Below are 18,356 nucleotides of genomic sequence, written 5' to 3'. Positions count from 1 at the left end.
TAACTGATCACGTGATCACCAAGGAGAACGTCATGACATAAGAAATCAACCGAAGGATAATCCTAGCAAACAAATGCTATTTTGGACTGAGTAGACATATGAGAAGCAGAAACTTAAGCCAAAAAACAAAAATAACCATATACAAAACCCTTATACAACCAATGTTGACATATGGATCAGAGGCATAGACCATTTCCAAGGCAGATGAAAACCTTCTGCTTATATTTGAAAGAACATCTAGCAAGATCACAGCAGAACAACCCTCCCAGAAGAATACTTATGTCACAATCTGTGGGAAGTAGAAATAGGGGTAGGCCAAAACTCATATGGAAGGATGGTGTGGATAAGGATGGGCGGAAAATAGGCGCAGCAAACTGGCAACGGTTGGCAATGGATAGGACTGACTGGCGTAATAGACTTGGGAAGGTCGAGGCTCTTTCATAGGGCTGTAGCACCATTGATGATGATGATGACCCATGAACGATCACATAAATCACATATTCTGTATTTGCTTTTTTTTTTCATAAGTAACAAACGAGAGAGATAGATTATTAATAATCTGAATAATATGCGATTGATGTGTCGTTCATGGGTATTCTTTCATTTTTACAACTGTATAATATCAAGGTAAATAATCAATCTCTGACAGGAGCACAACAAGTATTAGTATGTATTTTCAAATTACTATTCGCAATAAAAGCTTTACCGCAAATGGTGCAAGGATACCTCCTATCCCCCGTATGAATCTTAATATGATATCTATAAGGCCCCGACTGTCCGAACCGCTTCCCGCAATACAAACACACGTACGGCTTTTCTCCCGTATGGGTGCGAATATGTGACGTCAACAGAAATTTCGTCGCGAAGTGTCTCTCGCAGACCGTACAAGGGAACGGTTTTTGGCCGGTATGTGTGCTCATATGTCGCGTCAGTCTATCCCTGCTTGAAATACGCTTTCCGCACACTTGACAAATAACAGTCAAGTCTACACCCATTTCCTTATGCGTACTGGAATAGTGCCGTCGCAGACCCGTCGCAGATTCGTAGTGTTTGAGACATACACGACAATCGAACTTAACCAAAGGTTCTCCAGTGATGATTTCGTGATGTATCGTATTCAGATGTTTACGCAGACCTTTAGAATTAGCCAAATGCTTGCCACATATCTCGCACTGGTACATCTTCTCTCCAGTATGTCGATAAGAATGCTTCAAGGCAGCTCTAGCTTTTCTAAACACCTTTAGACATATCTCGCATTTATATCCAGCATGACCGTTGATATGTCTTCGTATTCGTCTCTTGTAATTTGCTGAGAAGCCACATAAGTGACACGTGTATAACTTAGCAGGACTATGTTCCCTCGAATGTAAAGCTAGTTCCAAATGATCTGTGAAGGCTCTTTTGCAGGTTTCACATAGAAGGGGCTTGTCTAGTTTTAAGATGTCTGTTAGCTTCATCAGCTCTTCGTCGATTTCTGGTTCTGGAACGGTTATCGGAGATTTTTTCTGTTGTTTCTTCTTCCCGGTGTTTCTAAAAAGTACGTTAATTACACCAAGAAGAATTAAACAGTGATATACTTACAGGATTCTCTTGTTTGTATATGTTAAAGAGACAGAAGACAATAATGATGAAACAGCCTATGGAGCAACTATAAGGATTCTACTACTGGATGCAGCTAAACTTTATGGTTTAGTTCCGGTCTCGAGCACATTGTCTGTGGTTAGATGAATCTATGTATCACATGGTTGAAATATGGCAATATCGGCAAGTAAAGTACAATATTTTTGTGTTAAAGTTAATAATTTATTTGGTTTAATTTAATTACAAATTCTTTTTAATAAATATATAGCTGGTTTTCCGTGCTAAAGATGAATTAGCATAAATATGGTACATTTTTAATAAGTTAATGTTTATCGGCTGATCAGCTAAGAATTTATTCAATTGATGGATTCGACCGTTACTTGATGGAAGTTCATTTTATCTAACAATAAAACACTGAAAACGTTTGTTTTCTATACTTCCACAATTAGTCCAGAAAGCCACTGCGCATCCGCTAGGAAAAATATTCTAATTCGGATTTTTTTGCACAATCTTACTCAAAAAGGACCCCTTTTAACAAATTTGCATGTTGCCAGGACCAAAAGTTGGTCAAAAATTTTTTAAACGTTTTTTTTTTGTTTTTTTCCTAAAATTATTTTTTTTGCATGGAACAATTTTTTTTTTTAGGTTTTCTGGATCATTCCAAACAGAAAAGGTCTTTAGTGACTTTTCTCTAAAGTTGATAGTTTTTGACATATAAGCGATTAAAAATTGAAAAATTGCGAAATCGGCCATTTTTAACCTTCCAAAACTATGTGAAAAACTGAAAATTTTAATGTTACCAAGGTAGGTAGATATTCTTTAAACATCGATTGATGAAATTCCGAAGAGTTTTTTGCAATACAATATTCAAAACTCCTTTGTTTCTTAATTGTTGCAATCTTAATATGATATCTATAAGGCGCCGACTGTCCGAACCTTTTCCCGCAATACGAACACACGTACGGTTTTTCTCCCGTATGGGTGCGAAGATGCGACGTCAACAGACATTTCGTCGCGAAGTTCCTCTCGCAGACCGTACAAGGGAACGGTTTTTGGCCCGTATGCGTTTGCATATGTCGCTTCAGTCTAGCACTGTTTGAAATACGCTTTCCACACACGTCGCAGACTACAGTCAAGTCTACACCCATTTCCTTATGCGTACTGGAGTAGTGCCGTCGCAGACCCGTCGCAGATTCGTAGTGTTTGAGACATACACGACAATCAAACTTAACCAAAGGTTTTCCAGTGATGATTTCGTGATGTATCGTATTTAGATGTTTATGCAGAATTTCAGAATTAGCCAAATGCTTGCCACATATCTCGCACTGGTACATCTTCTCTCCAGAATGGTTATAGGAATGCTTCAAGGCAGCTCTAGCTTTCCTAAACACCTTTAGACATATCTCGCATTTATATCCAGCATGACCGTTGATATGTCTTCGTATTTTAATCTTGTAATCTACTGAGAAGCCGCATAAGTGACACGTGTATAACTTAGCAGGACTATGTTCCCTCGAATGTAAAGCTAGTTCCAAATGATCTGTGAAGGCTCTCTTGCAGGTTTCACATAAAAGGGGCTTGTCTAGTTTTAAGATGTCTGTTAGCTTCATCAGCTCTTCGTCGATTTCTGGTTCTGGAACGGTTATAGAATTATTTTTCTTCTTTTGTTTCTTCTTTTCTGACACTGGAGCTTTTATGGGAGGTTTTTTCTGTTGTTTCTTCTTCCCGGTGTTTCTAAAAAGTACGTTAATTACAACAAGAAGAATTAAATAGCGATATACTTACAGGATTCTCTTGTTTGTATATGTTAAAGAGACAGAAGACAATAATGATGAAACAGCCTATGGAGCAACTATAAGGATTCTACTACTGGATGCAGCTAAACTTTATGGTTTAGTTCCGGTCTCGAGCACATTGTCTGTGGTTGGATGAATCTATGGATCACATGGTTGAAATATGGCAATATCGGCAAGTAAAGTACAACATTTTTGTGTTAAATTTAATAATTTATTTGGTTTAATTTAATTACAAATTCTTTTTAATAAATGTACAGTTGGTTTTCTGTGCCAAAGATGAATTAGCATAAATATGGTACATTTTTAATAAGTTAATGTTTATCGGCTGATCAGCTAAGAATTTATTCAATTGATGGATTCGACCGTTACTTGATGGAAGTTCATTTTATCTAACAATAAAACACTGAAAACGTTTGTTTTCTATACTTCCACAATTAGTCCAGAAAGCCACTGCGCATCCGCTAGGAAAAATATTCTAATTCGGATTTTTTGCACAATCTTACTCAAAAAGGACCCCTTTTAACAAATTTGCATGTTGCCAGGACCAAAAGTTGGTCAAAAATTTTTTAAACGTTTTTTTTTTTGTTTTTTTCCTAAAATTATTTTTTTTGCATGGAACAATTTTTTTTTTTAGGTTTTCTGGATCATTCCAAACAGAAAAGGTCTTTAGTGACTTTTCTCTAAAGTTGATAGTTTTTGACATATAAGCGATTAAAAATTGAAAAATTGCGAAATCGGCCATTTTTAACCTTCCAAAACTATGTGAAAAACTGAAAATTTTAATGTTACCAAGGTAGGTAGATATTCTTTAAACATCGATTGATGAAATTCCGAAGAGTTTTTTGCAATACAATATTCAAAACTCCTTTGTTTCTTAATTGTTAATGAAGCGTGCGCGACACTATTTTCCACCATTGCATGTGTATGCAGTATGGTGCAAATGAAAGGAATAAATTCGTTCTTTCGTAAACCGGCGACTTTAAGGGAAAATCCCGAAACAGGTCGATTTTTATTTTTAAGTTATGATATTGTGACATATATGGTATACTAGTGATGTCATCCATCTGGGCGTGATGACGTAATCGATGATTTTTTTAAATGAGAATAGGGGTCGTGTGCTAGCTCATTTGAAAGGTTCTTCAATTGTCTATTCAGTAAGGTAAACATTTACATAATTATTTATACAGGGTGTCCAATAATTTAATTTTTTTGTCAATTTGCCAAATGTGTTAATTTAATAAAAAAATTTTGGACACCCTGTATAAATAATTATGTACATGTTTATATTAGTGAATAGAGAATTGAAGAACCTTTCAAATGAGCCAGCACACGACCCATATTCTCATTTAAAAAAATCATCGATTACGTCATCACGCCGAGATGGATGACGTCACTAGTATACTATATATGCCACAATATCATAACTTAAAAATAAAAACCGACCTGTTTTGGGATTTTTCCTTAAAGTCACCGGTTTACGAAATAACGAATTTAGTCATTTATATTTAATACGGAAAATAGTGTCGCGCACCCTTGATTGGCAATTAAAAAACAAAGGGGTTTTTGATGTTGTATTGCAAAAAACTCTTCGGGATTTCATCAATCGATGTTTAAAGAATATCTACCTACCTTTACAACATTCAAATTTTCAGTTTTTCACATAGTTTTTGAGGGTTAAAAATGGCCGATTTCGCAATTTTTCAATTTTTAATCGCTTATAATATGTCAAAAACTATCAACTTTAGAGAAAAGTCACTAAATACCTTTTCTGTTTGGAATGATCCAAAAAACTTAAAAAAAATTTGTTCCATGCAAAAAAAATAATTTTAGGAAAACAACAAAAAAAAAAACGTTTAAAAAATTTTTGACCAACTTTTGGTCCTGGCAACATGCAAATTTGTTAAAAGGGGTCCTTTTTGAGTAAGATTGTGCAAAAAATCCGAATTAGAATATTTTTCCTAGCGGATGCGCAGTGGCTTTCTGGACTAAATAGCTATTTGTATAACAAGGGAGGAAAGTGCTACTTTTCCTCCCGAGAATGAAGTTTACTGCCCGACGCGTAGCGGAGGGCACGCGTCGTGCAGTAATCATTCAAGGGAGGAAAAGGCACTTTACTCCCATGTTATACATATGGTTTTTCCACCTTTCTCAAATAACAAGTAATTTTTTCATTTTTACTTAATTTATTTTATGTAACTAACCAAAAAAATTTATTAAAACTAAAACTAACAAGTAGGTTAAATATAACTGGCAACTGTCAAATATAAGTCAAATTATTAATGTAAACATTGTTAATCAAAATAACAATTTACTGTTTTTTACAATTCTGCAAAATAGTTTTATAAATAAACGTTACAATGTATAGATACTTACGTAATAGAAAACAGATACTGTACAGGGCGTCAATAAGTTATATTTCATAAATGAAATACCATGACGTCACTTTTACTTTTCCTCCCTAGGGAGAAAAAGTACAACTTTGCTCCCTACAACCAGGTCCGGAAAAGTATACTTTCGGTAGAGGTAGGTGGAAATAGTGTATTTCTTTATCGGTTCTTCTGTGTAAGGGATTTTTTAACTCCATGAGAGCAGAGTTTATTAAGTTTAAGCTGACAATTAATTGTTTTTATTTTGTACTATCATCATCATTTCAACGAGAAACATTAAATACTTATTAAGTCAATAATAAAGATATTTTGGTTTCGTGAAGAATACGTTTTTTATTAGTTAATAATTTAATTTTAGGGAGATTTTTTACATAAAAAGAAGTGTTTTTCAAACAATTACAGAGTGGATGGATGATTCCTTATCACACATTATTACACATTCCTTATACATTTCCTCAGGATTTTTCTTTCATTAGCCAAGATGGAATGATTTTGGCATTTGTTTAATGACACCTATAGATACGCCTTTCAAGGGTGTTTCTGACGTGGATGTTCCAGTTGAGAGTTATGCTAAAATGAACTTCCAACTAGGACACCGAAGATCTGAATTCGAGCCTCTCTCCAAGGAGCACTATCCAAGGATATGACTAACTATTTTTATGGGAAATAAGCCACAATTAAATTGAAAAAAATAATCAAAAATGAATAACCATTTTCATTTAGATTGAAAACTTAGTCTTTTGAAACAAATAATTTTATTAACGTTTCGACGCCCAAATCGGGTGTCGTTGTCAAAATACAAAATACTATAAAATTATTTTTTTCAATTTAATTGTGGCTTATTTCTCATAAAAATAATTAATCCTAAAAATGCCACAAGGAAATAGCTTCAGAACAACAATAGGATATGAGTACTCTCTCCAAGGAGATGTCACGTAAAGAAGAAGAAGACACATGTGTTTATTCTAAGCATACTCAACGAGGTTTCTTGTACATACGTACCAAATACAATATATTTTCCAAGGAGTACTATTCTAGGATATGAGTACTTGCTCCTAGATGTCACGTGAAGAAGAACACACATGTGTTTATATTAAGCATACTCGGCAAGGTTCCTTGTACACGTGTACCAAATACAATATAATCCCAAGTTAACAAATCAATCTCTTATCGGAGCACAACAAGTTTTGGTATGTATTTTCAAATTACTATTCGAGATAAAAGCTTTACCGCAAATGGTGCAATGGTACCTCTTATCCCCCGTATGAATCTTAATATGATATCTATAAGGCGCCGACTGTCCGAACCTTTTCCCGCAATACGAACACACGTACGGTTTTTCTCCCGTATGGGTGCGAAGATGCGACGTCAACAGACATTTCGTCGCGAAGTTCCTCTCGCAGACCGTACAAGGGAACGGTTTTTGGCCCGTATGCGTTTGCATATGTCGCTTCAGTCTAGCACTGTTTGAAATACGCTTTCCACACACGTCGCAGACTACAGTCAAGTCTACACCCATTTCCTTATGCGTACTGGAGTAGTGCCGTCGCAGACCCGTCGCAGATTCGTAGTGTTTGAGACATACACGACAATCAAACTTAACCAAAGGTTTTCCAGTGATGATTTCGTGATGTATCGTATTTAGATGTTTATGCAGAATTTCAGAATTAGCCAAATGCTTGCCACATATCTCGCACTGGTACATCTTCTCTCCAGAATGGTTATAGGAATGCTTCAAGGCAGCTCTAGCTTTCCTAAACACCTTTAGACATATCTCGCATTTATATCCAGCATGACCGTTGATATGTCTTCGTATTTTAATCTTGTAATCTACTGAGAAGCCGCATAAGTGACACGTGTATAACTTAGCAGGACTATGTTCCCTCGAATGTAAAGCTAGTTCCAAATGATCTGTGAAGGCTCTCTTGCAGGTTTCACATAAAAGGGGCTTGTCTAGTTTTAAGATGTCTGTTAGCTTCATCAGCTCTTCGTCGATTTCTGGTTCTGGAACGGTTATAGAATTATTTTTCTTCTTTTGTTTCTTCTTTTCTGACACTGGAGCTTTTATGGGAGGTTTTTTCTGTTGTTTCTTCTTCCCGGTGTTTCTAAAAAGTACGTTAATTACAACAAGAAGAATTAAATAGCGATATACTTACAGGATTCTCTTGTTTGTATATGTTAAAGAGACAGAAGACAATAATGATGAAACAGCCTATGGAGCAACTATAAGGATTCTACTACTGGATGCAGCTAAACTTTATGGTTTAGTTCCGGTCTCGAGCACATTGTCTGTGGTTGGATGAATCTATGGATCACATGGTTGAAATATGGCAATATCGGCAAGTAAAGTACAACATTTTTGTGTTAAATTTAATAATTTATTTGGTTTAATTTAATTACAAATTCTTTTTAATAAATGTACAGTTGGTTTTCTGTGCCAAAGATGAATTAGCATAAATATGGTACATTTTTAATAAGTTAATGTTTATCGGCTGATCAGCTAAGAATTTATTCAATTGATGGATTCGACCGTTACTTGATGGAAGTTCATTTTATCTAACAATAAAACACTGAAAACACTGATAACAATAAAACACTGAAAACGTTTGTTTTCTACTTCCACAAAATTTATTACAACTATGTGACTACAGCTTTTTCGGCAGAGTGCCTTTCTCAAGTGATTTAGTTTACTATGTGTTAAGCTGAGGAGTGGGAAGCTGTTTGTCTCGAGTTGGTCATTCAAAATTATATTTCTATTTTTCAATTTATTAATTTTCATAGATTGTAATAAAGATAGCTTAAGGTCTTTATTTTGAATATGCAGAATTTGAAACTGTTAATTAAAAGAATGATTATGATCTAGAAGGTGAAGTGCGTATTTAAAAGTGTCTGTTTTTCTATTGTTAAAAGCCATTTTGTGTTCTGCTCTCCGTTTGTCAAAGGTTCTACTAGTTTGACCAATGTAAGTTTTCGGACAGTCACCACAAGTTAGTTTGTAAACACCACTCTGTAGTTATTTTTTCTTTCGGCTCTTAGTGTTTTTAATATATTTCTTAATATATTTGCTTAATATAACTAAAAACAACTTAGCAAATATATTAAGAACAATAAGAGCCGAAAGAGAAAATATCTACAGAGTGATGTTTACAAACTAATTTGTGGTGAGTGTCCGAAAACTTACATCGATCAAACTGGCAGAACCATTGACAAACGGAGAGCAGAACACATAAAGGCTTTCAACAGACACTTCTACATACGCACTTCACCTTCTAGATCATAATTATCATTCTTTTAATGAACAGTTTCAAATTCTGCATAATTCAAAATAAAGACCTTAAGCTATCTTTATTAGAATCTATGGAAATTAATAAATTGAAAATACAGATATAATTCTGAATCACCAACTCGAGACAAACAGCTCCCCACTCAACCTCTTTAGTTAAAGACTTTAAAAAGGCAAATACATAGTAAACTAAATCACTTGCGAAAGGCACTCTGCCGAAACAGCTGTAGTCACATAGTTGTAATAAATTTTGTGGAAGTATAGAAAACAAACGTTTTCAGTGTTTTATTGTTAGATAAGAATTTATTCGATAATTTTTTATGTAGTCATTAACATCGATTCAAAAGTTCAGTGTATACGCCTGGATCGCGCGCCCCAAAAAAGGTTGATTAATAGCAAACTGAAAATTTGTTAATAGCTTAACGGTGTCTAGTCGGACAAACTTTGATGTACGGGAACACTGGAACAGGGGAAGTTTTAATTATGTTTAATTGTGTTTTAATAATTAACAGGTTAAAAATTTGGAACGTCAGACTTTCAAAAACGTCCCACGTATTTTGTCGGACAGAACTTCCAATTGATTTGTTGCCCTTTCATTAAACTCTCATGCAAAAAATCAGACTGGTATTTATCACCAACTGTACATTTTAATAAGTCCGACACGTAGAACATGTCAAATAACAGGAATTATGACAGGTGATAAATATCAGTCTGATTTTTACATGAGAGATTATTGAAAGAGTAACAAATCAATTGCAAGTTCTGTCCGACAAAATACATGATGCGTTTTCATAGTCTGACGTTCCAAATTTTTAACCTGTTCCGTAATTAAAACTTCCCCTGTTCAGGTGTTTCAGCACATCAAAGTTTGTCTGACTAGACACCCTTAAGTTATTAACAAATTTTCAGCTTGCTATTAAATCAACTTTTTTTGGTACGCGGGATCGAGGCTTAATATATTTTGACCCAGGGCCGCGCCAAGGCTTTCAAGCGCCCCGGGGCAAGAAATTTTAGGCGCCCCTTTCCTACTCCATTTGTAAGTAGTTTTTTGCAACTTATTGAATCGGTTTACCATATTCGCTCCGTGCGTGACTATGGTGGCGTTGACATTGAAACAATGCCAACGTGAGTACTGGCGAAATATGACAATATTGGAGCTATCTTTGTAATGTCATTGTCATTGTTGGTATAAAAATGTTTGTCAAAAATGGTACATAACTGTTACCTATTTATATATGCTGTTATCCTTTATCGACATGTCCTGCCTAAGCCTCTCCCCCCAGGTCTTCTTTTGTTTTCCTCTCTTACTCCTTCCAGGAACCTGCAGTCCAAGAATTCTTCGTATTGGGTGACTAACGTCTCGACGTTGAACATGACCAAACCATCTTAACCTATGCTCTCTCATTTTGGCATCTATTGGTGTCAACCCTAGACTTCCCCTAATATACTCATTCCCAATCGCATCCTTCTTTGTCACTCCATTCATCCATCTAAGCATTCTCGTTTCTGCCACATGCATTGGTTATTCTTCTTTCTTTTTAACTGTCCAACATTCACTTCCGTACATCATAGCTGGCCTTATAGCTGTCTTATAGAATTTTCCCTTGAGCTTCACTGGAATTTTTCTGTCACGCAACAAACCACTCGTTTCATTCCACTTCATAGTCACACAACATTCACACACATAGTTCAACATTCACTTCCGTACATCATAGCTGGCCTTATAGCTGTCTTATAGAATTTTCCCTTCAGCTTCACTGGAATTTTTCTGTCACGCAACAAACCACTCGTTTTATTCCACTTCATCCATCCAACTCTAATTCCACTACATGCATCTTCATCTATTTCCCCTCTGTAATACAGATCGTAGGTAGTTAAAACGTTACAGTATTACTTTTCAAAAAGTTTTAAACCATTTTCCTCAAGAGCTTGTCTCCACTGTTCCAGTTTTTGTTCTAAGTCGCTTTTACTATTTCATACTAACACTACACCAACAGCATACATTAAGAGCCAGGGAATGTTATCCTGTAGCTTCGCTGTTATCTGATCCAAAACTAATAAGAATAAATAAAGACTAAGCACTGAGTCTTGGTACACGTGCAATCCTACTTTCACATGAAATTTATCAGTCTCTTCCACACCTGCCCTAACACTAGTTGTTGCTCCCTCATACATATCCCTCACAATATTTACATATTCATCCGGAACTCCTTTGTTATTGAGTGCCCACCACAGAATCTTTCGAAGAATTTCGAGAAATTCTAAAGATTTACCATCATATTATAAGCGTTTGTTTCTTTATTCCTGTATTTTTCCATCAGCTGCCTGATAATGAAAACATTATCAATTACTCTCCCCCATATTTTCATGGTGTGACTAAGTAGTTTTATGGCTCTGTAGTTTGTACATTGTTGTGTCACCCATGTTTTTGTAAACAGGTACTAATATACTGATTCTCCATTCGTCTGGCATTTGTCCAAAGTCCATAATTATATTAAATAAACCTGTTAGCCACCTTGTTCCTATCTGTCGTAACGCTCTCCACACTTCCTCAGAAATATCATCTTTTCCAACTACTTGTCCTTTCATTATTCCTGAAATGTTTGACTTCACTTCTTCGTTATTTACAAAAAACAACGATTACACTATCACAGAACAAACATATAGTTCAACATATAGTTCAGACAGTATAGTTCAGATATATAGTTCAAACAAATAGTGCAATGAAATAAATAAGGTTTCGTACACTTATAGGATCAAAGTAATACTATACATGCTATTTTTATTTACCTACGATTGGTAAGTTTTCAATTTTACAATAAAATGTTGCTAATATTTCTGGTTTGAATTTACCAGTGGGTAAAATCCTTTTTGTCCTTAGTCAATGTCATTAGTCAATGTAATAAAAAAATTTCTGGTAATTTCGGTCTTGTCAAAAACTTATTTTCGGCACCTACCGGCGCCTTTTTAATACGGCGCCGGGGGGCACCGCCCCCCTTCGCCCTTATGGACGGCGCGGCCCTGTTTTGACCGATTTAACTCGAAAATTAAATTGTTACCGTATAAAGAGATTTGTAAATTTTTTTAAATTATTTTAACTCATTTTTGGAAAAAATTGATTTTTCCTTTATGTGATTGATGTTGAACCTCTGAACGAAGAAGCAAGAAGCACTGTACAGGGTGTTTGGTAAAGAATGGGCCATAGCTTAAACGTAGATTCCTGAGGTTAAAATAGGTCGATTTAAGCTAACTTACCTTAATACAAAAGTTGATAATAACCGTAATACAGGGTGTCAAGGTTAACCTTTTTTTTTTATTTATTTTTGAATATTCCCTGACAGGCATGGGACAACAACACGAAATTTAGTAAGTGGTGCTGGTACTGTACACCCTACGAAATTATGTTAAACAAACGTTTCTGGCTACTACCAGAGGCGTACGACGGGGGAACGTGAATGGTTGACCCTTCTCAAAGTCTACGCCACTAGCGGAATTTCTATTTTAGTGCAATTTTATGATTCTCCAATACTTTCTACTTAAAAAACATACTCTTCATCCGTAACGATAAAGCCATTAGTTTTCGCGATATTTCAAGCTAAACACGAACGAACATAATACATTAATCAAAATGAGTGTGCCTTTTCAATTTTAACTTCAAATATCTCGAATACTAATGACTTTATCGTTACGAATGAAGAGTATATTATTTACATAGAAAGTAATGGAGAATCTAAAAATTATGCTAAACTAGCAGTTTCATCAGTGGCGTAGAATGTGGGAAGGGTCAACCATTCACTTTCCCCTATCGTACGCCTCTGGTATTAACCAGAAACGATTATTTAACATAATTTAGTAGGGTGTACAGTACCTACACTTTCTGCTAAGTACCATAAGGATATGTCAAATAGTTTTATAGTACCGGGTACACATGGTTCTTAGAGTTGTAAATAAAGAATAAATTATTAAAAAAAAGAATACTTTAAAATAATTAGATATATCTGTGTCATACTTGGCAGAAGCGTAGGCACTGTATACCCTACTAAATTATGTTAAATAATCGTTTCTGCCTACTACCAGAGGCGTACGACAGGGGAAAGTGAATGGTTGACCCTTGCCAAATTCTACTCTACTGATGAAACTGCTATTTTATCATAATTTTTAGATTCTCTAATACTTTCTATGCAAATAATATACTCTTCATTCGTAACGGTAAGTCATTAGTTTTCGAGATGTTTGAAGTTAAACATGAAAAGGCACACTTATTTTGATTAATGGATTACGCTCGTTCGTTTTTAGCTTCAAATATCTCGAAAACTAATGGCTTTATCGTTACGAATGAAGAGCATGTATTTTACATAGAAAGTATTGGAGAATCAAAAAATTGCACTAAAATAGAAATTCCGCCAGTGGCGTAGAATTTGGGAAGGGTCAACCATTCATGTTTCCCCGTCGTACGCCTCTGGTACTAGCCAGAAACGTTTGTTTAACATAATTTAGTAGGGTGTACAGTACCAGCACCACTTACGAAATTTCGTGTTGTTGTCCCATGCCTGTCAGGAAATATTCAAAAATAAATAAAATAAAAGTTTAACTTTGACACCCTGTATTTCGGTTATTATCAACTTTTGTACTAAGGTAACTTAGCTTAAATCGACCTATTTTAACCTCAGAAATCCAAGGTTAAGCTATGGCATATTCTTTACCAAACACCTTAATGCTAGATTGCAGTTTAGTAATCACTTTACTTTGAGTACCTATTTGAAATAGTGTATTTTTTTATCGGTTCTTCTATGTAAGGGATTTTTTAACTCGATGAGAGCAGAATTTATTAAGTTTAAGCTGATAATTCATTGTTTTCATTTTGTACTATCATCATTTCAACGAGAAACATTAAATACTTAATAAGTCAATAATAAAGATATTTTGGTTTAGTGAAGAATAAATACGTTTTTTATTAATTAATAATTTAATTTTAGGGAGATTTTTACATAAAAAGAAGTGTTTTTCAAACAATTACAGAGTGGATGGACTAATACTGACACATACCATGCACGATTCCTTATGTATTTCCTCAGGATTTTTCTTTCATTAGCCAAGATCGAATGATTTTGGCATTTGTTTAATGACACCATTGTTTATATAGGGATACTTGTTTATATCCCTATATAAACAATGATGACACCTATAGATACGCCTGTCAAGGGTGTTTTTGACGTGGATGTTCCATTTGAGAGTTGTGCTAAAATGAACTTCCAAATAGGACACCGAAGATCTGAATTCGAGCCTCTCTCCAAGGAGCACTATCCAACGATATGAGTACTCTCTCCAAGGAGATGTCACGTGAAGAAGAACACACATGTGCTTATTTTAAGTATAATCGGCAAGGTTCCTTGTACACGTGTACCAAATACAATATAATCTCAAGTTAACAAATCAATCTCTTATCGGAGCACAACAAGTTTTGGTATGTGTTTTCAAATTACTATTCGAAATAAAAGATTTACCGCAAATGGTGCAGTGATACCTCCTATCCCCCGTATGAATCTTAATATGATATCTATAAGGCGCCGACTGTCCGAACCCTTTCCCGCAATACGAACACACGTACGGTTTTTCTCCCGTATGGGTGCGAAGATGCGACGTCAACAGACATTTCGTCGCGAAGTGTCTCTCGCAGACCGTACAAGGGAACGGTTTTTGGCCCGTATGCGTTTGCATATGTCGCTTCAGTCTAGTCCTGTTTGAAATACGCTTTCCACACACGTCGCAGACTACACTCAAGTCTACACCCATTTCCTTATGCGTACTGGAATAGTGCCGTCGCAGACCCGTCGCAGTTTCGTAGTGTTTGAAACATACACGACAATCGAACTTAACCAAAGGTTTTCCAGTTATGATTTCGTGATGTATCGTATTCAGATGTTTATGCAGACCTTTAGAATTAGTCAAATACTTGCCACATATCTCGCACTGGTACATCTTCTCTCCAGTATGGCTATAGGAATGCTTCAAGGCAACTCTAGCTTTCCTAAACACCTTTAAACATATCTGGCATTTATATCCAGCATGACCGTTGATATGTCTTCGCATTCGTCTCTTGTAATTTGCTGAGAAGCCACATAAGTGACACGTGTATAACTTAGCAGGACTATGTTCCCTCAAATGTAAAGCTAGTTCCAAATGATCCGTGAAGGCTCTTTTGCAGGTTTCACATAGAAGGGGCTTGTCTAGTTTTAAAATGTCTGTTAGCTTCATCAGCTCTTCGTCGATTTCTGGTTCTGGAACTTTTATGGAAGATTTTCTTTGTTGTTTCTTCTTCCCGGTGTTTCTAAAAGTATAATGTTAATTATATCAAGAATAATCAAATAGCTATATACTTACAGAAATCTTTTGTTTGTATATGTTAAAGAGACAGAAGACAATAATGATGAATCAGCCTATAGAGCAACTATAGGGATCTAAGGAAAGACAGCTTTAGATTAAATTCAATTCGGGGCCACCACCATCGGCTGACCAAGGTTAGCATAGGGTGACCAAATGTACCGTTTTTTAACGATCGTACCCGGAAAAGTCTCCCAGGACGCCTAAATGTCCCATATTTACGTTGGGTTGAGTCAGACAAGTTAATGTGACTATCGGTGTTTGTCTTATTACAAGTGGTTGTTTGGTGCATCTCATATTGTTATTAATTACTAATTATGTCCAAGTGTCAGTGCAAGTTTAAGGAGTACTCTAAGGAATGGAAGTAGGTACATTAAAAAGGGACGCTATGACAATGAAGCAGATGCATAGTTTGTAATACTTTACACCATCTTATGGTGTGCACTCAGATGTAAAGCAACACATCGCATCAGTGAAAAATACGAACAGACTGAGTGCCCCAAGTAGCAGTAAGTCTCTTGAAAATTATTTTATCAAAAACGATTCAAATGAAGAAACGAAAGTAAGAGCTGCTGGGTTTAACTCAGGCCTTTCATACGGAAAAGCACCACCACAGCTTTGAAATTCATTTTAGGTTGTGGTTATTGAATTTCGGTTTTTCTCTTGTATGAAAAACGCAATTTAGTCATGGCGAATGCCTGGGTATTAAGGTTTTCTTGTAGGCCTTTAAGTTTCCATAAATTTTGTAGATGCTACCTACTACTTTTTTTAATTTGGGTGTGAAATTTGAGATTGAGGCTCCTCTTTGAGGCATATTTTATGGTTCTTTGCTAAGATTCCTGGATCAAGGATGTTAGATTGGATTCGATTTGGGTATTTGGATGAAATTTGGTTGGACTTTATGGTTTAGTTCTGGTGTCGAGTACATTTTCTATGGTTGGCTGGGGAGCCATATGGCCACGTAGCTGGGATATGACAATATCGGTAAGTAAAGTACAATATTTTTGTGTTAAATTTAATAATTTATTTGGTTTCATTTAATTACAAATTCTTTTTAATAAATGTATAGCTGGTTTGCTGTGCCAAAGATGAATTAGCATATGGTACATTTTTATTGAGTTAATGTTTATCAACTGATCAGGTCAGAACTTTAACGTATAAAAAGATTACTAAATTTTTTTGAAATTATTTTAGCTCATTTTTGGAAAAATTTCATTTTTCCTTTGTGTGATTGATGCTTAACCTCTGAACGAAGAAGCAAGAAGCACTGTATAATGCTAGATTGCAGTTTAGTGATCACTTTACTTTAAGTACCTACTTGAAATAGTGTATTTCTTTATCGGTTCTTCTGTGTAAGGAAATTTAAAACTCGATGAGAGCAGAGTTTATTAAGTTTAAGCTGATATATTATTCATTGTTTTCATTTTGTACTATCATCATCATTTCAACGAGAAACATTAAATACTTATTAAGTCAATAATAAAGATATTTTGGTTTCGTGAAGAATACGTTTTTTATTAATTAATAATTTAATTTTAGGGAGATTTTTACATAAAAAGAAGTGTTTTTCAAACAATTACAGAGTGGATGGACTAATACTGACATATACCATGCGCGATTGCTTATGCATTTCCTCAGGATTTTTCTTTCATTAGCCAAGATCGAATGATTTTGGCATTTGTTTAATGACACCATTGTTTATGTCCCTATATAAACAATGATGACACCTATAGATACGCCTGTCAAGGGTGTTTTTGACGTGAATGTTCCAGTTGAGAGTTGTGCTAAATGAAGTTCCAAATAGGACACCGAAGATCTGAATTCGAGCCTCTATCCAAGGAGCACTATCCAAGGATATGAGTACTCTCTCCAAGGAGATGTCACGTGAAGAAGAAGAAGACACGTGTTTATTCTACGCATACTCGGCAAGGTTCCTTGCACATAAGTAATAAATACAATATAATTTCCAAGGAGTACTATTTAAGAATATGAGTACTCTCCCCAAGGAGATGTCACGTGAAGAAGACACATGTGTTTATTTTAAGCATACTCGGCAAGGTTCCTTGTACACGTGTGCCAAATACAATATAATCTCAAGTTAACAAATCAATCTCTTATCGGAGCACAACAAGTTTTGGTATGTATTTTCAAATTACTATTCGAGATAAAAGCTTTACCGCAAATGGTGCAATGGTACCTCCTATCCCCCGTATGAATTTTAATATGATATCTATAAGGCGCCGACTGTCCGAACCTTTTCCCGCAATACGAACACACGTACGGTTTTTCTCCCGTATGGACGCGAAGATGTGACGTCAACAGACATTTCGTAGCAAAGTGCCTCTCGCAGACCGTACAAGGGAACGGTTTTTGGCCGGTATGCGTGCGCATATGTCGCGTCAGTCTAGTCCTGTTCGAAATACGCTTTCCACACACTTCACAAATTACAGTCAAGTCTACACCCATTTCCTTATGCATACTGGAGTAGTGTCGTCGCAGACCCGTCTCAGACTCGTAGTGTTTGAGACATATAGGACAATCAAACTTAACCAAAGGCTTCCCAGTGATGATTTCGTGATGTATCGTATTTAAATGAGTATCCAGACTCTTGGAATTAGCTAAATGTTTGCCGCATATCTCGCACTGGTACATTTTCTCTCCAGTGTGACTGTAGGAATGCTTCAAGGCAGCTCTAGCTTTCCTGAACACTTTTAGACATATCTCGCATTTATATCCAGCATGGCCGTTGATGTGTCTTCGTATTCGAAACTTGGTAGCTACTGAGAACCCACATAAGTGACACGTGTGTAATTTTTGAGGATTATGTTTCTTTGAATGTAAAGCTAGGTCCAGATGATCGGTGAAGGCTCTTTTGCAGGTTTCACATAGAAGAGGTTTGTCTAGTTTTAAGATGTCTGTTAGCTTCAT

The 18,356-nt window shown here is 35.7% G+C and overlaps 1 protein-coding gene across 1 annotated transcript in view; it reads right to left on the bottom strand.

Annotated features, from left to right (window-relative positions):
* The window catches only part of LOC114325021 (zinc finger protein 729-like), a 22,304-nt gene extending 3,948 nt beyond the window's left edge, over positions 1 to 18,356 (bottom strand). The window contains exons 1-5 of the mRNA XM_050660902.1: positions 17,710 to 18,356; positions 14,572 to 15,375; positions 7,099 to 7,869; positions 2,545 to 3,315; positions 707 to 1,530 (exon numbers count right to left, since the gene is read on the bottom strand). Of these exons, the coding sequence (XP_050516859.1) occupies positions 707 to 1,530; positions 2,545 to 3,315; positions 7,099 to 7,869; positions 14,572 to 15,375; positions 17,710 to 18,356 (3,817 nt within the window). The remainder of the gene's footprint in view (positions 1 to 706; positions 1,531 to 2,544; positions 3,316 to 7,098; positions 7,870 to 14,571; positions 15,376 to 17,709) is intronic.

This window comes from Diabrotica virgifera, chromosome 9 (genome assembly GCF_917563875.1).
Source record: "Diabrotica virgifera virgifera chromosome 9, PGI_DIABVI_V3a".
In the NCBI taxonomy this organism is placed as follows: domain Eukaryota; kingdom Metazoa; phylum Arthropoda; class Insecta; order Coleoptera; family Chrysomelidae; genus Diabrotica; species Diabrotica virgifera.
Note: the sequence above shows the minus strand (reverse complement) of the source record. Positions and strands in the feature narration are given on the sequence as shown.